The sequence below is a fragment of the Podarcis muralis genome, chromosome 13 (genome assembly GCF_964188315.1).
Source record: "Podarcis muralis chromosome 13, rPodMur119.hap1.1, whole genome shotgun sequence".
NCBI lineage: Eukaryota > Metazoa > Chordata > Lepidosauria > Squamata > Lacertidae > Podarcis > Podarcis muralis.
This window is the reverse complement of record NC_135667.1, coordinates 15,025,379-15,047,968: the sequence shown is the minus strand read 5'-3', so window position 1 is coordinate 15,047,968 and position 22,590 is coordinate 15,025,379. Positions and strand designations below refer to the sequence as shown.

General features: G+C 49.5%; 1 protein-coding gene across 1 annotated transcript; it reads right to left on the bottom strand.

The window, feature by feature from the left end:
- Positions 1-340: 340 nt before the first annotated feature.
- Positions 341-17,610, bottom strand: ORAI3 (ORAI calcium release-activated calcium modulator 3). Its single transcript, XM_028704185.2, has 2 exons — positions 16,529-17,610; positions 341-4,492 (listed from the first exon to the last, which is right to left on the bottom strand). Exons 1-2 carry the CDS (start codon positions 16,781-16,783, stop codon positions 3,902-3,904), a joined length of 846 nt encoding a protein of 281 aa, XP_028560018.2. The 5' UTR covers positions 16,784-17,610; the 3' UTR covers positions 341-3,901.
- Between the last annotated feature and the right edge of the window lie 4,980 nt (positions 17,611-22,590).

Genomic DNA, 22,590 nt, shown 5'->3' with positions numbered 1-22,590 from the left:
GGGCCAACTTGCCAGGCAAATGCTCCCACAAGTAACAAAAATCCCTGCATATAGAAAAGTAGCTGGCCAGGCTGAAGGCTAGGCTGGGAATCCCTTTCTGTCTTAGCTTTCAACCTGCAGGGATATGTTCTTGTATATATGTTATTTTGGGGGAAAAGAATATTTACACATTTCTGCCTTCTGAAATAGTACATATATGGTGCCGAAGAGCAGCTTGAAATAAATGTTGCACACTTCCTTAGAAGAACAAAACACACACACATACATACAAACGGATAAAACTAAAAATGGCCAAATGTGGCTCACAATCTATAGTTCCCATAAAGTTAACTTGGACAACTTTTGCTTTTTTTCTCCCATAAAAAAGATTTATTTTTCATTTTAAAAATATACAGAATAAAAATTGCCAGAAATTGGTCTCCCTTGCTCCACCAATGATAGAGCGGAACAGAAATACATGGTCAAGTGCAGACTGAGACATACAGCGTGTTCTGTCCCCATGTGTGACCCCCCCTCCCCAGCCTCATGTGGCTAAATATGCAAATTAAACAATTCCTCCTTAAAGGGAAAACAATGCTTAAAAGCCAAGGCAATGTCTGTCTTGAGGCGTACAAGCTACTGAACTGGTGTGGCTCATAGTAAGCTTTTAACACTGACCATGGTTATTGGGACTCCAATTCCCATCATTTCCTGACCATTAGACATGTTGGCTGAGGTTGATGGGAGCTGGAGTCTAAGAAAGAGGGTACCGCATTGGCTAGCCAGAGTTTATACAGTCTGTCCGTCCCCCAAATAGCCTATTATTAACACTCATTATTGTGCTGAATATTGGGCATTTCTGATTAGGCAAGTCTCTCCAGACATGTAGTAATATTGGCATGTGCTTTAATCTGGTTTTTAGCTTCCTGTTAATTGCTAATTATTTTTGAATGCTTTAATAGTCGTTTTTAACCGCTGTTTGCTAATAATGTTTTATTCTTTCTTGCAAACTGCTTTGAGGTTTTATTACAGTCAAGCGGTGTATAAGCCTTGTAAAATAAATACATAAATAAAATAAACATTGTGCGGCAGGAAATGATCAGCAACATCCTGGACTGCCTTCAGTCCTTTTCTCCTTTGCTAAGTCATCAGCGACAACTTTAGCGGCTCACTAGAAATGTGAATCGGCTTTTAACTATGGATGTGTGCCCCCACCCTCGCACCCAAAAGGCATTTCATTAAGCAAATAAAACATCTGCAACGGTGAGTAGAGAACACGGAGAGGAGGAAAGGATGTTTTAAAAGGTCCTCCTTTGCCCATTCAAAACCTCTTGACTCTCCCCCACTCACAAAAGCTACTTTTCCTGTAGGTCCCTGTATCTCTCTTTAAGTCATTGCAAGGGGAGGGGAGCAGATGGCAGGAAGACTGATTTTGAGCAATGAACATCCGAGAAGGAAACAGCAGTTCCTTAGCTCAACCAGAAGCAACTTGCAGCTGCTTTACTTCCTTGTTTGTTTTTAAGAATCATATCAGGCGATGTCTCGCTTTAAATATCCCGCCTATAAAAACGAGTTGCGTCCTAATCTAGTGCAGGGTTATCAGACCTCATTGGGCCTGGGATTGTTAAGAAAATGTCATGGGTGCCAAATACACATACATACACACACACACACACACACGGAAACAGGCAAAACACTGACCTTCCCCCATACACACAACAAATAAAACAGATTTGAAAAAAGGCACCCCCACAACCAAATAGCAACAAAAAAGGCCTCCGCAAAATCCTCATTTTAAAAACTGGGAAAGGGAGGTCTTGGGCAAAGGGGGCGTATGAGGGCACCACGTTGGAGACCTAACCTCTAGCCTGGTCCAGCAAAGAGAACTCAAGGCGCATGTGGGCCAACTCAGGGGCTGCCACCAAGTTTTTCAAAACTTGCTGGGAAAAGTTGCAGAGCTGGGCCTGACACTGGGGGGGGGGGGGTCACCAAAGTCAGGTTTTAACTACCACCCCAAATTATAATAGCAGGCCTCTGAAGATCGCAGGCTAGGCTGGGTGGAGCAGGATGTCGGTGGGAACAGGAGATTGCTCAACACCTTGGCCACAAGCTCCCATCGCAAGGATTCAGATAACTTTGTGATTTAGGGCCACATAAATAATTTGCTGTGGGGGTCTCGTGATGAACAGTTCACACACAAAGCGCTGATCTGTCTGCTTGTACGCAAGGGGTGTTTTGTAGGAACAGAACGGATAAACCCCCCCCCCTAAAAAAAAGAAGCGGAAAAAAGAACACCAGCAGCTGTGGGTGGTTCAGCTTCAGATATTCCTTCAAGTCGTCCGCTTCCTCCTTGTCCAACAAAAATATACCATTTCCCTTCAAGCCCAGCAGCTGAGGATGAACTGTCCTTCTATAGAGAAAAAGAACCGGTCTTCAACACCACCCAAGGGAATGAGTCATCTTGAAAACATTCCCTTGCTCGATATCTGGAAAGACAGGGTTTCTCTAGAAACTGCTGCCTGGGACCAGGGACAGAGTGCATTTGTGTGGGGGGAGTGTGTGTGTGTCTCTTTCATGTGCGCACAAAACACAGACCCCTCTGCTAAAACTGCCCACATCCTTTCTCTGACCTCAGGAGCCGGGTGCCTCACTGCTGCCATTAGGCTGCATCCCACACCTAGCTTTCTTGCCAGCACTGGGAGGAAGGGAAGATGTTGCCGTTGCTTAGCAACCCCCACTTCCAGAGCTGGTCCAGCCCTTGGCCAGCCAGTTCAGAGGCACACAGCCTGCGGTGGTTGGATGTAAAACAACAGGACGGCAAGCAGTGGCAACTAACAGTCCGGCCAGGGCTGGAAAACAGGTGGCTGCCCCAATGTTATTGGGTTCCCAACTCTTATCAGAACTGCTAGCCAGCATGGCCAACAGTCAGAGATTGGTTCCTTGAGTTTAGAGGTCTTATAGGGAACATCAGCAACTAGTGGGCTAAAATAATTTCCCTGTTTGTGCAGTTGCATTCCCATCTAGCCAAGTTTCTGGGGCCTACATGCTAGTGGTACGTGGGGCAAAAGTGGGCAGACTGTGAATTTCTACCTTCACAAAGTCCATGCACTCACATTAAGGCCTCTCTGCCCAGGAAAGGAAGAATCGTCAGATTTCAAGGGCACATTCCAGCCAGGCAAAAACACTCGAGGAAGACGGGAAGCAGGACCAATGAGGAATGTGGCCTGGGAACAGGGGGAGTGGCCTCCTACAGAGAGCCCCCTGGGGGCCAGAAAGAGAGGTCTGGACTTGAACCCAGGGCCAGAGGTTCTCCATCCCAGCCATAGAGATATTCTTCCTGGGGTGAGGAGGAAGACAAATGGCAAGGCAGGTTGACTCGTTCAGACCCGCCTACCCATTTTTTTAAAATCCCAGCTCGTTTGAGTGACACCTTTCTCTCTCTCTGGTTTTGAGGGGGACTGCAAGAGCCACAAGAAAACAAACCGCAACCAAATAAGCAAAGCCGCCACCCTTCTCCCAGGGGGAAAGTGTCTTTACTCAAAGGCCACGTTCGGTAAACATTTCAGTGCATCCCGGAAACTCCATTGGGCAGCAGGAATTTGGGCAGGGAATTCAAGTTTGCGGCTCCTTTTCCATTTCAATAAATCCTTCTGCGTTTCATATACCCTTTTCCTTTTTATTTTTTCCGGGGGACATGAAATAATTTTGTTATAAAGGTTGCGGGCGGAAGGAACACCTTCCAAAAAAGCAGAAAATAAAAATAGAAAGAGGAGAGGTCACAGCCACTTTTGATAAAGTTCCAACTGTACCAGCGACTTCGTGGTCCCCTCAACCGAGCCGGTAATTGGGACATCTGCAAGGCAGTCCCTCCTCTCCTGGAAATAACAACCGTCCCGGGAGCCGTGGGCCAGGCCAACAAGCTTCACACCACCTGCAGCGCCGTGGCTTCTCCATCGAGCTGGTACTTGATCTGGTTGAGTTCCTCCAGCTCCTGCTGGTGCCGGTCCGTTTTGTGTCCCACTAGCGAGCGGTAGAAATGCAAAGCGAAGATGATGAAGACCACGCCCACCGGGACCATAATGATGGTGGAAGCCATGGCGGCGTTCCACCCGGAGTTGTCCGGAGAGGCCGAAGTTGGGGCCGGGGCGGTGGCGTTGCCGCCGGAAGGGGCCGGCGCGGGGATGCAGCACTTCCGAGCGGAGGCGGCGCTTCCGACGGGCAGGAACTTGACCCAGCAAATCAGCACTACCTCAGTGAGGAAGAGGAAGATCCCCAGGGCTGTGGAGAAGCCCCAGGCCAGCTCGATGTAGCGGTGCATGCGCTCGTGGGGGGACTCGTTGACCGAGTTGAGGTTGTGGATATTGCTGACAGCCTCGATGTTGGGCAGGATGCAGGTGCTGACCATGAGGGCGAAGAGGTGGACTGCCACCAGCACCGTCGTGCAGGCGCTGAACGCCACCAGCAGCTCCCGGGGGTAGTCGTAATCCTCCAGTTGCACCTCGACCATGGCCACCTGGGGGGAGAAAGGACACACAGGCACACGCAGAATTAGGATCTGATACCAAATAGGCTAGGGCCAATGCCATTCACGGGACGCGGGTGGCGCTGTGGGTTAAAGCCTCAGCGCCTAGGACTTGCCGATCGAAAGGTCGGCGGTTCGAATCCCCGCGGTGGGGTGCGCTCCCGTCGTTCGGTCCCAGCGCCTGCCAACCTAGCAGTTCGAAAGCACCTTCGGTTGCAAGTAGATAAATAGGGACCGCTTACCAGCGGGAAGGTAAACGGCGTTCCGTGTGCTGCGCTGGCTCGCCAGATGCAGCTTGTCACGCTGGCCACGTGACCCGGAAGTGTCTGCGGACAGCGCTGGCTCCCGGCCTATAGAGTGAGATGAGCGCACAACCCTAGAGTCTGTCAAGACTGGCCCGTACGGGCAGGGGTACCTTTACCTTTACCTTTAATGCCATTCACACTCAGAGCAGTGTTAGAAACTCAGATATATAAGCTAATTGCCTTAAAAAAACCCACTTCCTCTGAAGGAGCAGGTTTGCAGCTTGGGGGTTCTGGATCCTTTGCAGTCACTCGAGGCTCAGGTGGCCTCAGTGGCCCGGAGTGCCTCCCATCAGCTTTGGCAGGTGGCCCAGCTACGCCCCTATCTGGACAGGGATAGCCTAACTACCATTGTCCGTGCTCTGTTATCCTCAAGGTTTTACGCAGGCCTCTGAAGACGGTTTGGGAACCACAACTAGTGCAGAATTCAGTGGCCCGGTTGCTCACCGGAGCAAGACGGTTTGAGCATATTACACCAATCCTGGTCCAACTGCACTGGCTACCAATTAGTTTCCGGGCCCAATTCAAAGTGCTGGTTTTGACCTATAAAGCCTGAAATGGCTCAGGACCGCAATACCTCAAGGACCGCATCATTCCATATGAACCCAACCGGACCCTGAGATCACCTTCTGAAGCCCTCCTTTGTGTGCCGCCTCCTCGAGAGGTCTGGAGGGTGGCAACACGAGAACGGGCCTTCTCCGCTGTGGCTCCCCGTCTGTGGAATGCTCTTCCAAGGGAAGTTCGCCTAGCACCTTCATTGCACACCTTTAGGCACCAGGCAAAAAATGTTCCTTTTTAACCAGGCCTTTGGTTGACCTATGCCCTTTTAAAATGTGGCACTTTTGTGGGGGGTGTTACTGCGTTATTGTTGTTCTTTTGATTTTATATTTTGTGATATTTTCTGTGAACCACACTGAGACCTCCAGGTATAGGGCGGTATATAAATTCAATAAATAATAATAATTCATTGCTGTCATCACAACTGGGGCTGATAGGAGTCGGAGAGCCCCATGTTGGCTACCTCTGTGCTAAGCAGTCCGCATGTTGGCTTAGGCCCAGAAAAACCCGGCAGGTTTGCTCAGAAGTTAAGCCCTGCTGAGTTCAAAGGGACTTGGTCTTGTGTTTAGGATGGCAGCCTGAGTTTCTTTGGGATGAGGGAGCATCTAAGCTGCAGTGTCTTCGTATGAGGGGTTTTAGTTACCAAAATAAAACAGAGCACGAGTGAAGAGGAACAGGCACTCCTAAAAGCACGCAGCAAATCCAGCCACTCCTGTGTCACATTCTGAGAGGAATTTGCAAAACACCCCACCCAGAGGCTGCACCCCGCTTTCCAGTTAACCCCTGAAATAAACTCTCCGCTTTCTACCAATCTGTCTGCGGTTTCCACACACATACTGGTTGCCCAGTCCAGAAACAGCCAGAGTCATGGCAGGGACATAAAGGGTCATTTGTCAACTTGAGGCAAGAACCACAGCTAAAATATGTGCCGCTATAGTGTTTCTGTGCATGTACAAAACACTTCCAAAGAGATAGCTTAGTAATTCTCAGAACCACAGCCTCCTAATTCCAGCATTATTATCCCGATGTGAGAAGGCAGGCCAAAGACTTGTGGCCTCACAATTGGTGCCTCTAGTTTTCAACTGAACGTGGCTGTTTGGGGCAGTGACTTGATATGGGACTAATATAATATTATAATATAATATAATTAATATGTTCCCCCACAGATATCTGGGGAGCGGGTGGAGCAGCTCCTCCAATATCTCTGCAGCTCCCACATGGTGCTTTCAAAGAGAGCCAGTGTGGTGTAACAGCTGAACTAGGGACTAGGATCTGGGAGACCAGAATTCAAATCCCCACATAACTCATTGGGTAGGCATGTCGGCAGCTCTCCCTCACGGGAGCGTTGTGAGGAAACAAAGAGGTGGCTTGCAGGAGGGCCACCTACGCTGCCTTGAGCTTCTGGGAGGAAAGGCAGAAAACAACCGGAAAAGTAGGGTTCTGTACAATCTGCATTTGGTGCCGTTCCCCACAGCAACACACACACAATTCAGCGGCTGAGGCAGAGACCCATCATGGCTGCCCGTAGAAGCGGCATTCCTGCTAAACCCCAACTTGGCAGTGGGACCCTTTGCAGGGATGGTGGGGCGGAGGGGAGAGTGTCCCATATTCCCATTTGTTCACGGCTCCAGCTCTGGCTAGGATCCCAGGGGCTTGGCAGTTTCCCCAGAGAATGGGGATGGGGATTGGTTTGGGGGGCAGAGGAGAGAGAGAGAGAGGGAGGGAATGGCAGAGGAAGGAAGGATTTAACCCACAGCAAGAGAGTTTCCCACAGCCTGGGAAGCAAAGGAGGAGCAAGGGGTTTAGGGAGTCCGTTCCCCCCGACAGATGGGGGAGCCCCTCCAAACAAACGGAATCGTGGCCTTAAAAAACCTCCCCAAAGTAACCCCAAGAGGGGCTGCTGCGTCACCGCAAACTAACCCCCTCCGACCTCAAAGCCCTGAGTCAAGTTACGCTGGGAGGGAGGCGGTGGCGGCTGAGGGCTTATTTTCAGAAAGTGGGCCACATTAAACCGAGTGATGACAGCTGGCTGGCAAAGGCCCTACAAGGCAGCACGTGCCACCGACTCAGCTGGAGGTGACAGGGAATGAATGGATAGAATTGGAAAGTTGGGGGGGGAGGGATGGGGGGGACCCACAGCCAGGGTTCAAACACACACCCACACACCCATTGCAGTCTGCTACTGCAAGGCCTGGCCCTCCAATGACCAGGCTCTATTTCTCTATTTTCTTCTCAAACATCCTGGCCCCCCAAAAGCTGCAGTGACTCAAGAGCATGTGCAGAGTGTGAATTTTATTTCTACGGCGGTGGTTCTCATTCCCTCCCCCCTCTGGGCCACACATTCGGAATAAAAAGCTGCTCACACCGCCCCGATTTTTTTATTAATAAGAAAGGCATTGGAAAAGAAAAAGAAGCAACTCCTCGCAGTGCTTAGACTCAACAGAGAACACAACTACTTTATAATATGATCATAAAGTATAAAACGAGGCTGCTACGTAAGAACATGAATCACTGCCAAAATATAATTATGAACGAGCCTCTTACATATGTACTTTAAGTATGTATACAAGCTCAGTGAGAGGTGTGAGCTTGCTTTTGCCGGGTAATCTCATTTATATTAGGTTTAATATGAGACTCCCATTCTCGTTTCCTCATCAGCACAAAGAAGCCTTTCTCTTTTCTGATCTTTCATATTTGTCAGACTTGAAAATCCCTGTTCACAGCAATATGCAGTGGAGAACTGTAGAAGAATAGCCAATTGCTCTTGAAGAGGCGCGTGGGTAGTTTCTGGTTGTACAGTCGTACCCTGGAAGTCAAACTTCCAAAACGTTCGAAAACCAAATCGTGGCTTCTGATTGGCTGCAGGAAGCTCCTGTAGCCAGTCAGAAGCCACGGAAGCCCCATCAGACGTTTGGGTTCCAAAAAAAATTCGCAAACAAGAACAATCGCTTCACGGTTTGCGGCATTTGGGAGCCAAAACATCCACGTTCCAGGGAGTTCGGGATCCAAGGTACAACTGTCTATCCCCCCCGCAAAAAAATTTATTTTGATACTATACTGCACTGAAATGTTTCTTTGATTGTCCTTGAATCTTCCCCCCCCCCGCACTTGCCACCCTCTCTTTTGAGAACCACTGACTAAGGAAAGGGAGCCTCCCCACACCTACTGGAAACACATTATGACGTCTTAATAATTGAGTATTAACAACTGTGCAAACCTGAGAAAACCCTGATAGCCTCATGTTAGCTTCGGGGGCAGGACTGCTGGCTAGGTGGCAGCAGCTGTAGCCTACTCAGCCTTGCAACCTAACAAGTGCCTCTGAGCATATGCAGAGTGCCTCCCACGTGCAGAGTGAGGAAGACCGACAGGAGAGGTATGGCTAAGGGATAGCCAACATGGCAACCTCCAGATGTCATTGGGCCCTCGCCCAACTCCCATCCGCACAAAGTCGGGGGGTGATGGGAATTGTAGTCCAACACCATGGGCTACCGCTGCCCTAGGCCCAGAAGAAAGCTACGGCTGGATCTGCAGCAAATGTTGTGCATTGCTTGGAGGAGGGGAGGAAAGGAGGCGCCCTCACGCAGCTCCCTGCTCTAACCACCACACTACACTCCTGCTGCCCTTTGGCCCCCAGGATTTCCCGCTTTAAGAGTGAGCCAAATGACAAAGCTCATGGCCAGAGTTCCCCACACCCGCTCTGAGCCTCGTTGGGAGGTCCCTTTTGAGAGCGACTGGCCGAGAAACCCAGAATATCGGCTCAGTCAGGCACACAGGGTCACTGAGGGATTTTGACCAAGCGTTCAACTCTTGGCTCCTGCAGCCCAGCGAGGGCCTCCTGCCAGCAGCCGCCCTGTTCACAAGCTCTAGGAAACTCACAAGCAAAAAAGCAAAGAGCCCCCAACGCACATTTGCCTTGCCATCGTTCCTGGGAAGCCAAAGCCAAAAGTGTTTGTGCACCTCTGAGGCAAATTATGTGTGCAAGGCACACTCACCAGGGTCATACATCATCTCCCAAGCAAGACTAGGCTAGAAGCCCCCCAAATTGCTTCGAAAAATGAGAAGTGCAGGCCACAGGCACGCCTGGAAGTATGTGGGAACTGGCTGCACCTTGTCCATTGAAGGAGAACTCCTCTCTGCATGTGCCCAGAGGCACTCCGCTCCCAAACGATTTCGCCTGCTGCAGGACCGAGGCTTGAAAACAGACTTTCTAGGGTTCTGCCATGGCCCACAATTTCCAGGTGACCTTAAACCGGCGATTCAGCCCCCTATGGGAGAAAGTCCCCGTTCATAAACAAAGCAGGACAGAAGAAGCTCTGGGTGCACTCAGAGGACCTCACAGGGGTCCTTACAACAACCTTGCGAGGTAATCCAGTGACCTTCCCCGCTCTCCACCCGGCCAATCATATTACAGGGCAGGTGGTGAGAGACTGTGGCAGCTTGCCTAAGCAGAGGCGAGATTCGAACTCAAGACTTCTCCACCTCAAAGCCCAGGCATCTTAGCCACCAGCCTTCCATTTCCAATCCACCCACCCCACGCCGCCACCCCCAAACCAAATGGCGCTCGCGTCAGAGAAGAGCCTTCTTGGCGTTGCGTTTCACAAGCTCCCCCACCCCAAAAAACTGGTCCTGAAATAGGCCTTGCAGCCAGTCTCCCTTCTCAGATCCTCCCTTCCCTGACTAAGCTCCCCCTGTTGCTTTGGTTACAAGCAAATGAGATCACGCCGTGCGGAATGCAGTCTTGCCTTGGGACCTGGCTGGCCAAAGAGGCAGGGAATCTAAATGCGCCAGGCCTGCGCTGCGCTTTCTCCCTTTCAAGCCCACCCTCCTTTCAAGGGAACCTGGGGCGGTTCGGGTACGCAGGCCCCACACCCCTGCTGCTATGCTCCTGCGACAACCCTGCGAGGTGGGTTGGGCCTGGAACGACCATCTGGAGGTCAGCTTTGCGCCTAAGTGGGGATGAGAAAAGTCCAAAACTCCACAGTTTATAAAGTCCGGCACCTTAATGCAGGTAGAGAAAGCGCCTTTTAAAACGGGCCAATTTGGGGCCAGGGCAAAGGACAACGAGCCAAGGCAACCACAATAGGAAGGAACAGATGGAGGAGACATGGGAGCAGCCTTCACATCTACGCTTGCAACGGATAATGGGGAAATAAGCCCCATGGGACTCAGGATTGTATTTCCAAGTAGACACGCCTAGGATCCGGCTGTGTTAAAAATCCATGCAGCCAATTTCGCCGTGGGCATCAGTTAACTACCTCAGTTCAAGCCATCTGTGCGATATGCCCATTCATTCAGGCAAAATATGGGGGTCAAATTACAGCCATATAGCGAAGCAGTAGGACTGCAGCTCAGTGGTAGAGCATGTAAGGAGGCACTGCGTTCAATCCCTGGCTGCTCCAGATAGGACTGGGGAAAACGTCAGCCAGAATCTCTGGAGAGAAGCTGCCAGTCAGTGTAGACAGCACTGAGGCAGATGGGCCGGCATAAGGAAGCTCCCTGGAGATGCTGGAGGTTCTGCATGCAGAGCAAGAGGCTCTGCCCTTCACCCATGGCTTCTCCCCCCCCCCCCAAAGCAACAGACTTTTGTGGGGTTCTTTACACAGTGGTCATCATGCTGCCCTGCCACCTCACAGGGTTGTTGTAAAGGAGAAAGTACACACGATGTGCTCCGTATGTGCAATAGCCTTATACCTGAAGGAGCGTCTCCACCCCCATCCTTCTGCCCAGAAACGGAGTTCCAGCGCCGAGGGCCTTCTGGTGCTTCCCTCGCTGCGAGAAGCCAAGTTACAGGGAACCAGACAGAGGGCCTTTTTGGTAGTGGCACCCACCCTGTGGAACGCCCTCCCATCAGATGTCAAAGAGAACAACTATCTGACTTTTAGAAGACATCTGAAGGCAGCCCTGTTTAGGGAAGCTTTTAATGTTTGACGGACTATTGTATTTTAATATTTTGTTGGAAGCCGCCCAGAGTGGCTGGGGAAACCCAGCCAGATGGGTGGGGTATGTATGTATGTAAAGTAAAGGTAAAGGGACCCCTGACCATTAGGTCCAATCGTGGCAGACTCTGGGGTTGCGGTGCTCATCTCGCTTTACTGGCCGAGGGAGCTGGCGTACAGCTTCCGGGTCATGTGGCCAGCATGACTAAGCCACTTCTGGCAAAACAGAGCAGCCCACGGAAACGCCGTTTACCTTCCCGCCAGATCGGTACCTATTTATCTACTTGCACTTTGACGCGCTTTCGAACTGCTAGATTGGAAGGAGCAGGGACCAAGCAATGGGAGCTCACCCCGTCGCGGGGATTCGAACTGCCAACCTTCTGATCGGCAAGCCCTAGACTCTGTGGTTTAACTCACAGCGCCACCCGCGTCCCTTATGTATGTATGTATGTATGTATGTATAAATAAATATTGTTATTATTGTTATTGTTATTATTATTATTATTATTATTATTATTATTATTAACGACAACTGAAAAAGGCAAGAGATAGCGAGCTCTGCTGGGGGTGGAAGTATTTGGCGATGGTTGAAAGGACTGATGGTCACACAGGGACCCGGGCTCAACACGGAAGGACAAGGAATGAATAAGCACACACCCTCAAGCACAGATGCATATGCAAGCATTTTGTGCATTGATGTTCTAGTGATGATTTCTTTAAAAGGAGGTAGTTGGTCTCCCCCCCCCCTTTTTTTTTTTTTTTTTGCAGATGCTGCTGGGTTTTGAATTGCAAGCAGGTGCCTACAGGATATAGGGTGCGGCGTTCTTCAAAGGAAGTTTACCTAAGGTGGGAGAAGGCCAGAATCTGCTGGATGGGATGGGCGGCCCGGGATCACAGGAAGAAAAGAAAGCAGAGGAAAATCATCCGGAGCCCGGAACCGAAGGCTGGGTCCATGCAAGAACCGCTAAAGCCAACAGCATGGTTTTAAGAGTGGAAACTTCAATCAGATACAGCGCATGTGTGTGTAATCATCCCCATATCACCACCATCCTGTTTTCAGTCCTTCTATTTCTGATGTTCAGGCTGTGTGTGTGTCACTGCTTCTCCACCCACCCACAAGAGCGAGACATCAGCAGCTTTCTAAGAAAATCAGTTGGGGTGGGGACCTTGAGAGGGTGAACGCTGTGAGGGCTGACCATGCCAAGTAGATACAGAATGCTAACTGTGTGCGAGTGGCTTTGGATCAGAAGCACTTCACGCTGCAACATTTTGTTGCGAGCCCCCAACTATACAGACTGTATTTACAACTATTGAAGAATGGCGGCATCTTAAGCAAAGCACTTCCGATCCTAGGTAGAATGCCTTTCTCTCACCCTGCAAAATACCTCAAGGCAACACGTCCATGAGCATGTGCAGAGTGCCTTTCCTTTGGAAAAGGAGTTTAAGAAGGTTGTTGTTGCATTTCCCCCCCCTAAGGGACCTAAAAACACATTGCTTCTAAGTATACGCACAGTGTAATTCCCTTCTGACCAGGAGCAATTATTTTCGTAAGGCCAGCATGTCAATGAAAGGAGGATCTTTGAACTGCATGCTGTTTTTGTTTTTTAAACACAAACACTAAATACATACACACACACACACACAAACACACACACACACACAAAATATTTTGTCCAACTTTGCATCCTTCTTTCTGGTAAAACCAGAAAGTTAAACTCTATCCAAATGGTGTTGCTGTTTTGCTCACTTTCCACATGGCTGAGTCCTTTCGTACGCCCCACTTACGAAACACCCCAAAGTGGAAGTTTAAACCACATTCGAGATGCTTAATTCCAGGAGAACCCATGTGAAAGGGAGAAAAGGGGAAGCAAAACGAGAGTTTTGGGTCACCAGAAAGTAAAAAAAAAAAGTCTGTAAATGTTTGGGTTGCAAAGATCAACCAGCCAGATGGAAGCCCAGCCAGATGGGTGGGGTATAAATAATAAATTATTATTATTATTATTATTATTATTATTATTATTATTATTAAGAGTAGCCTGAACTTGCACATTTAAAAACCAGAGGCGCCAAATTACCGTACATGGGCATCTTGCTTTAGATGTCCCCCCCGCCCCCGAACAGTTGTCCATCTGTATAATTTCATTTTTATTTCCTGTCCCATTTCCCTCTCCCACCAACCTTGCCTGCCTCTTTTCTAGATGCTTTTGGCAATCAACAGGCTGAAATATTGGCCAAGGCACTCATTTGCCTGTAAGCAAATATCCCCAGGCTGCCTTCACCCAGTTGTGCATTTTTCGTATCTGGGAGTTCTGTCTGGAATTAGTAAGACATTTGTTACACACTCAGTGTGTCTCTTAAGAAGCTTCCAAGCAATCCTGTTCTCAGTTAAACATATATATATTATTCTGGTGGCAGCGGGAGGCGGGCAGGGGCAAGGTTAAAAAAAATCAAAGAAGGATGCTTTGAGAAAATGCAACGCACAGCACTCCACTCTCCAGTTCACTGAATTCACTGCGTATGCTCATTTGGAGCCAATCTGTAGGTGCTTATACGTAATAAAAACAAGAAGGGCTGTATAATGACCGTTAGGAATTGCAGAGCAGGTTTTGAACCCAGCTCTGCATCTGATTTTTGAGGCACTGGCAATGTGGACTGGCAAACGGGCTATGGGCCCAAGACAGTTTGATGTAGGGTGGCACCCACACACAGATTCAGGCACACAGCTGGTCAGGCTTGTCGTCGGAGACAGAAAAAGCCCACAAGTGGTTCTCTTCTTTCTTGGCTGCAAAATACAGTAACAAGAAACCTTCCACAGCACCCAAAAATCAGCTGCTTTACTCTGCCTAATGGTAGGGCCGGCCTGAGAATTGGAGTCGTGTCTCCTACTTGTGGGTTTCACATAGGCAATGTCTGGTTGGCCACTGTGTGAACAGGATGCTGGATTTAGAAGGGCCTCTGGCCTGATCCTGCCACAGGGTCTTCTTAGGAGAGCAGGGTTCAATTCCCCACTCAGTCCTGCAGGGCGACTCTAAGCCAAACACTCTCTCGAAGTCTAACCCACCTCACAGGGTTGTTGTGAACATAAAATGGGTTGGGAAGGAAAACCCTGCATCTTGGAAGAAAATGTGGGGTTCTAATTTTTTTAATTTTTTTAAAGTACAGTGGTACCTTGGTTTTCGAACATGATCTGTTCCGGAAGGCCATTCGAGTTCTGAAAAGTTCGTCAATGGAGATGTTTGAAAACCGAGCTACAACTGTAATGGGAATTATTTTACACGATATGCTGGGGCCAAAGGTGGCAATTCTAAGCATTCAATGAAATGCGGGGGAGCCACAATTTAGTGCTTAACTTGGATTGAGGGGTTCTCTGTGCATGCTCAGACACCCTCTCTACTTCTGACGTGTGGCAGACTCCCTGGCGTTCTGAGGTTAAGGCCTACGAGCAAAGAGAGTTGTGGAGAAGAACTGAGAGAGGGAGGTTTGAGATGGCTCCAAAATGCAAAGTCACATGACAAGGAACATAAATCTAAGTCCAGAGAGTATTTTCAAACTATGTGGGAAAGACAGATCCCTTTCCAAGATAACCCAGGATCTGAATTCCAGTCACTTTCCAGCACACACCAAATTCTTAAGCACATCAAAAGACTGCCTTATTGTGGCATAAGCTTTTGTGGACACAATCAGATACACTTAGGGCCCCTTCGAACATTAGGGGTGCATTTCAGGGCTTTGTTTTGAGTCAGTAAATGTCCCACGACTTCCTGATGAAATCCTGTATTTTCTTCTTTTTTTATTCCAAAAATGTTCTGGGGTGGATTTTTTGTACTATAGCATCAGAAATGCACCTCCAGATGGCAATAATGAAGAAGGAAGAAGCGTGGGCGTTACAGTTTAAACCCATCACTAAAGTGCCATCATTACATCCAGGGCATATTTGCGCTTGCAAAACAAAAAACCAGCCCAATATTTGGAGGTCCACAGAAACATGTGCCACAACAAAAGGTCTTGCCTTTAAAATGCCGCAAGACTCTTTGGGGTTGTTTGCAGATCTTTTTGGAAGGAGAAGAGGCCGGAGGGATTTGAGTTCTCTCTCCAAATCGACATCCATTCCCCAGCTGGTGGCTTAGTTTTTTAGCTCAGCAGCAAGTCAGCACTCCGGAATCTGTCTTCTCTTGCAAGGATCGGGCCCTGTTCCTACATGCTCACTGCAGCTGAACAGCAGCCGCACAGAAGGGCCACTAGGCTGAAAGCATCTCAAGCTTTCCACCCTATTTTGGAAAGGATAAGCGAGGATGAGAGAGAGAAAGAAGAATCTACCATAATGGGGGGACCACACCTGACTTCTCTGCTCCAACCCACCAACTCCTATGCCAGTCCTCAAGTGTCCTGCATAGAACCGCTCTGGAAAGACCTGATCCTGTTTTACAAAAAGAGTAGATTTTGGTCAAAACTCCCAGGCTCTTTTCATAACTCTGGGAAGCACCCCCTCCTTGAACCACAAGCCAGGGAGTGAGACAGGAGATCAAAGTCTGCAATAGTTAATGTACTAGGATTATCTGGGACAAGGGAAGCAATGACCAGTGGTTAGTGCAGGGAGATGTCCAGGTTCTCCTTGGAGGAGAAAACCGTAAGCAGGCTTAGCAGGGTGTGAAAAGGAAGCAGGGCCCATAAGTTCTTCAGAAAGTGAGCACAGTGCCTAGTGGTTACATCCCTGGAACAAGTGCTGTTGCTTCTGTGTTCTCTGGGCAATGTGAGGGATGCACCCAGTTAGGAAGCATTATATGGCCAGGGGATCAGCAGGTCTGGGTTATTTCTTGGCTGGGCTGGGGTGGAGTGGGGAAGTACAGTTACAACAGTTTTCCCAAACCTGGGTCTCCAGCTCTTTGGGGACTACAATTCCCATCATCCCTGACCACAGCTCCTGCTGACTAGGGATGGTGGGAGTCATAGTCCAAAAAACAGCCAAGTTTGGGGTTAGAATCACAGCAGTGTAGAGTTGGAAGGGAACCCGGAGGGTCATCTAGTCCAACCCGCGCCAAGGAATGTCAGAGTAGCCTTCGCCAACCTGGCGCCCTCCATGCGCTCTGGACTGCGGCTCCCACCAGCCCTGGACGGGACGGGCGCTGCGAGACCAAAACCTCGTGTGTGTAGGGGGAGGGCGCCCCGGGGGGCCTGGCGGGAACCCCCCCGGTCGGGCTCCATCCTTCCCAAACCGCGGGGTCTCTCCTTACCATGGCGAAGCCGGAGAGCAGCGCCGAGGTGCGGCTGGACGCCTTGAGCTTGGCCCGGCTGAGGTAGAGGCGGCGCCAGTTGAGCGCATGCAGCGAGTGCTGGTTGGCGCTCATGAGCTCCAGGTAGCTCCGACGGACGAACTCGCGGTACGTGGCCGAGACGCCCAGCGTCTCCGAGGCCTCGGGGTTCAACGGCTCCCGCTCGCCGTCCGCCCCGTCGCCGTCCGCCCCCTCGGAGCCGCCGGCCGCCTTCATCAGTCCCGGAGGAGGAGGGCAGCGGGGCCGGGCGCGGCGCGGAGGGACAAGCGGCCGCAGCAGCAGCAGCAGCAACGCCGGCCGAGGGGGCAGAAGTTGGGGGGCTGGAAGGGGCGGGCAAACTCCGAGGGGCTGCGAGGAGGGAACAGAGGGGGCGCAAATAGGGATTGGGGGGGCGGAACCCCCGGAGGAGATGGGATAAGCGGGGAGAAAGTAGCCGTCAGGTGTTTAGCCGGTCATAGGTTGGAGGGGGCGCCCGGAGAGGAAAGTGTTGTGGGGGAGGCGCCCTCCTCAAATTGGGGAGAGGGGGCAGCGGGAGCGCGGCGAGACCCGCGAAGATCCAGAGGAGGAGGCGGGGAGGAAGTGGGGTGGGTGGGAAGGAGGGCGGAAAAGAAGGGCGTCGAGGGGCGTCGGGGAGCAGAGGAGGGGAAGCCCCGTTGGCGGGAGAGCGCGCGGATCCGACGCCGCGCCGGGGCGAAGAAAGTTGCGCTTCGCTCGGGCGGCGGGGCTGGGCGAGAGAAGGCGGGCGGGAAGGAAGGAAGGAGGGAGGGAGGGAAGGAGGGCGGGGAGAGAGAGGGAGGGAGGCAGAAAGAGAAACAGAGGAGTTTGCTCTGGCCGCGGGCGGCGTTTAAAGGGGAAGTAGCGACGCGGCAAAGATCCGCTTCCTTTTCGCTATCGTGGCTCGATTTTACCCTCCCAACAGCCCTGCGAGGTAGGAGAGGCGCGGTGAGACTCCGCATTGCGAAGCGGAGCCTGGTCTGCAGGAAGCGGGACCGTCCGGGGCGGAGATGGTTACGGCGCAGGCCCTGTGCAGGATTACTCAGAAGTAAGGCCCTGAAGCTTCGTGCAACTCGCATCTCTGAAGGGGCAGGCGGGGAGTAAAAGGGATCCAGGGAACCTGCTCAAGCCGGGATCCACAGGCTCCCAAAGACCTTCCTTTTTTCTCAACATGCCTTTGGAGATCCGGCTGCGTCTGTATTGGAACTTAAAAATACCTTTTAAGATGTTTTATCACTTGTTGTTTGCTACCTTGGGCCCCTTTGGGAGGAAGGTTGCGATATGAACATAATAAACCAGGGAAAGAATGAAAGAAAAGAGCTTTCTGATTCAGAATATGAGAGTACAACCGTTGGCCGATTAATATTCTACTACAGCATTTTAAATGTGTTTGGGTGGGTTATTGTTTTGTTGTTTCTGTTTTAACTGTTCGTGCTTTTATCTTGTATTTTTTTTATCTCGTGAACTGCCCTGAGATCTTTCTGTTAATCAGTTTCATTAAGAGTTTTCAACGTGCGATACAATAAAAACCAAACTAAATAAAATTAAAGATACAGAAGAAGAAAAATAAATGAGGGAATGAGGAAAAAAAGACAGGAGAAAAAAAGAGAATAAAAAAGAGAGATAATATAATAAAGCACAAAGTTGTGTATCTCCATTATATTTTAATTTTCAAGCCACGTGCAGAGAAGTGAATCTTGCCAAGAGCTTTGCTTCTTCATCTTCACACCCTGAGAAAACCCCCTCATACCCGCCCTGAGATCTTTTGATGAAGGGCAGTATATAAATCTAACAAATAATAATAAAAGGACCTGATGTATATGAGCAGCCTGGATAGCCCAGATGGCTAGAGTGCTGAGGTTGCAGGTTTGATCCCTGGATGGGACAGCTGCCTATTCTGCATAGGGTTGCATTAGGTGAGGCATAGGCAAATTCAGCCCTCCAGATGTTTTGGGACTACAGTTCCCATCATCCCTAACCACTGGTCCTGTTAGCTAGGGATGATGGGAGTTGTAGTCCCAAAACATCTAGTGTGCCGAGTTTGCTTATGCCTGCATTAGTGGATCCTCAGGGTCCCATCCAACTATGATTCTATGGGGGCAGTGGCGTAGCGTGGGGGGTGCAGGGGGGGCCGGCCGCACCGGGCGCAACATCTGGGGTTAGGGCAAATCCACGGGTTAGGGGGCGCAAATTACTTGCCTTGCCCCGGGTGCTGACAACCCACGCTACGCCACTGTATGGGGGACGCTCCTTGGCTCCACCAGAAAAGGCACGTCAGATGAAACCAGTTCTCTGGGAGGGGAAGCATTAAACAGAGACTTGAGCAGGAGGCTGGCTTCTCAATTAGGGCAGAGGTTTGGTCAGCATACAAGACATACGTGAGGCGACACAGCAGTGCCACACCAGCAACACAGGGCATGTTTGGTTTTTATGACTGTGCCAAAAAACAATCATTATAAATAACATGACTTATATTTACATTTGAGCAGGTGAACCTGACCTGAACTGGATGGTCAAGTGTGCTTGAAGGAGTTGCTGAACATTAACTGGCCTGGAAGAACTTCATTTGTAGCTGAACCTTAAACAGGAACTGAACCAAATCTTTTCATGATTTGACTCACTTGCTGAGGAATGGCTGCCAGTCAAAATATTTGTGGGCACCAGGCTGGGAAAAACTGGCATACAGTGGTACCTCAGGTTAAGTACTTAATTTGTTCCGGAGGTCCGTACTTAACCTGAAACTGTTCTTAACCTGAAGCACCACTTTAACTAATGGGGCCTCCTGCTGCCGCCGCACCACCAGAGCACAATTTCTGTTCTCATCCTGAAGCAAAGTTCTTAAACCGAGGTAATATTTCTGGGTTAGCAGAGTCTGTAACCTGAAGTGTATGTAACCTGAGGTACCACTGTATAGGAGTTCAGCCTTAAACTTAACCGTTTTTCCATATTTTGGGGTGCCCTGTTGGCTGTGTTACAAACACTGTGTTTGTCACCCAAATGCCGATCAAAATATTTGCTCTGAAACAGGTACACCGAAACGTTAAGCTATTGCTTTTAATGTCACAGGGACAGACCATTGGTTTTTTATTATGAGCATTGTACTTTTATGGCAGTACAATGTCATATTTATACATTACCCAGATAATTTCCTACGATTAGATTAGCATTTGAGTCAATGTTTGTACGCTTGTTGTACATGTGGTTTTAAAAAACAATAATTACCCTGATGTTTATACCTCAGCACACAGAGATTGCTATTGGGATAAATTTATTATTTTCTCTGTCTGTTTGTCAACCACCCCCACTCCCAGCACTGCTGTCCCAATTAAAAATCAGAGTTGCCAACTTTTGCTTTAAAGTCGCATTGTTTGGTCTTAAAACCGAGAGATCTGACCACAGATGTGCTGTGTTGGGCCTGCTGCAAGCCGGCAAGGCTGACCTGCGGCCAGTCACAAGCCACCCTCATGCGCAGTCATTTCGGATGGGGCACAAAGTAGGTGGAAAGGCCAAGGGGGTCAGTTGGGAGATGCTACATCTCTGCCCCACAGCGAAGGGAGGGTGTGGGGCAGAAGGAGATGGCAAAATCCTGAGACAATTGAATGGACTGCATCCCATCAAGGGGAAGTTGGGCAGTGGTAATTCTGCTAGATATGGAGACCAGACCACTGGCCAGACTTTTCCTGGGGACCGCCAGATGGGCTGGCCACACACAGCGGCAGCTTCAGAATAATTTGTCCACCCATGAGGCTGCATGCACGCCATTGCATTTAAAATAACGGGAACTGTCATTTACATCTCATAGAGCTGCAATTTTCAACACCCTTACAAACAGCCAAGGAGAACTTTCTATTTTAATTTTACAAACACAGTGGCAACTTGGTTCTCAAACACTTCGGTACTCAAACAACTTGGAACACGGTTTGCAAACTTTTTTTTGGAAGCCGAACGTGTTCCGTTTTGAGTGTTACGCTGAGGTCTGTCTGGCTTTGCTATTTATTTTGCGTTTTTGTTTTTGCGGCTCTTTTTGTGTGATTGCGTGGAACCCAGTTCAGCTACTGATGGATTGTGTGACTGCAGTACATTGTTTATTGCTTTCATTTTATGGATCAATGGTATCGTTAGATAGTAAAATTCATGTTAAATTGCTGTTTTAGGGATTGTTTTATTAAGTCTGGAACGGATTAATCCATTTTGCATTACTTTCTGTGGGAAAGTGCACCTTGGTTTTGGAACGCTTTGGTTTTGGAACAGACTTCTGGAACGGATTAAGTTTGAGAACCAAGGTACCACTGTAATAAAAGGGGAGAAAAAAATGAAAGGGGAAGAAACGTGGAACAGAATGAGATCCATCGAGGGTGTAACACACAAAACCCCTTGAAGGGAAGGGATATTGAGCAGCGAGAGGATTCAAACCAGTGGAAGGAGGGAATTGATGTGGGGAAATTGGCCCTGTGTGCCACTGCCCAGTGGTGGTTGAAAGCCGGAACTGCAGAGAATTCAGTGGAGAAAAGGAATCTCTTTTCATCAATAGCCTTAGAGCAGGTCAGGTGAAGAAGGTACCTGGCTAAAAACTTCCAGGTCAGAGCAAAGAGACTTGAGGTTACCGTCAGACCATCTTCACACACTAGTCTTGTGCCCTGGAATACATCTGTGGTAGGGCTGCCCTACGTCCGGCTCAACCTCCAACAAATTTTGGGGCGTCCTGGTTTTTTACTTTTTGAAATATGGCAACCCTAGCTATGGAGACCTGAGGGGGCTAAAAAAAAAAAGCAGAACAGCATCAAGAAAGATGGAGCGAAACCCTGGTCCCGTCAGGCTCACACACAACTTACTTACTTTCTCCTTCCTATTTATCAAAAGTATCGGGGATTGGAACTGGGTCTTCTGGAGTGTTTGCAGTTCCTTCTCCTTTTGTGCCAGCCGTAACGTTCAAACCTTGTTCTCAACCATAACCAGTGCCTTCCCCCTTCAGCCGTGTAACAAACTGTTTTGGAAACGGGGGGCGGGGGGGTCTCAAACACAGCATTTGCGATAAGACGTGGGGGTGGGTAGAAGAAATTAGCTGGCCTACAAGAATAAAAAGTAATCATTTCATTAGGATTTTCCTTTTGACATTCTGATCAGCAGTTTGGGCCCTATGCTTAAATATTTTATTTATGTATGTGAGTGATTCAATGACAAAATAAAGCCTGTCTGCAAAATAAACACATGTTTTATAGGTTTGATTTTACCTATGCATCATAGGTTTATACAAGAATTTCTCGACCAGAGACTCCTGTTTCAATAAAACAAATGGTATTGCTTTATTGTGTATTTTAAAGATGGTTCTATGTTTTTATAGCGGGTTTTGATACCGGGTGGAAGCCTGTTTTCGCATTGTAAAAGTAAAGGTAAAGGTACCCCTGCCCGTACGGGCCAGTCTTGACAGACTCTAGGGTTGTGCGCCCATCTCACTCAAGAGGCCGGGGGCCAGCGCTGTCCGGAGACACTTCCGGGTCACGTGGCCAGCGTGACATCGCTGCTCTGGCAAGCCAGAGCCGCACACGGAAACGCCGTTTACCTTCCCGCTATAAAGCGGTCCCTATTTATCTACTTGCACCCGGGGGTGCTTTCGAACTGCTAGGTTGGCAGGCGCTGGGACCGAACAACGGGAGCGCACCCCGCCGCGGGGATTCGAACCGCCGACCTTTCGATCGGCAAGCCCTAGGCGCTGAGGCTTTTACCCACAGCGCCACCCGCGTCCCTCGTTTTCGCATTGAGTGGTATATAAATCAGTTGATTACATAAATAACAAGAACTGGTGTGGTCTGGCGGCTACAGCAACCTTTATCAGCCTGCTGCCCTCCAGATGTATTGGCCTGCAATTCTCAAAGGTTCTGGGCCAGTACTGGGTTCGAATGCTGAATCCAAGCTCAAATCTCTACTTAGCCATGAAGATCAGCGGGTGACCTTGGGAAATTTAAACTACCTGTGAACCCAAAGTACGCTTCCCGCCCCCTGGAAGCTGCTCACTGCATCTTTCAATGAGT

Excerpts from the sequence above, each read along its gene's own strand:
- ORAI3 (XM_028704185.2), bottom strand. The coding sequence starts at position 16,783 with ATGAAGGCGGCCGGCGGCTCCGAGGGGGCGGACGGCGACGGGGCGGAC. Across the intron at positions 4,493-16,528 it reads TGCTCTCCGGCTTCGCCATG|GTGGCCATGGTCGAGGTGCA; the intron begins GTAAGGAGAGAC and ends TTCTCCCCCCAG.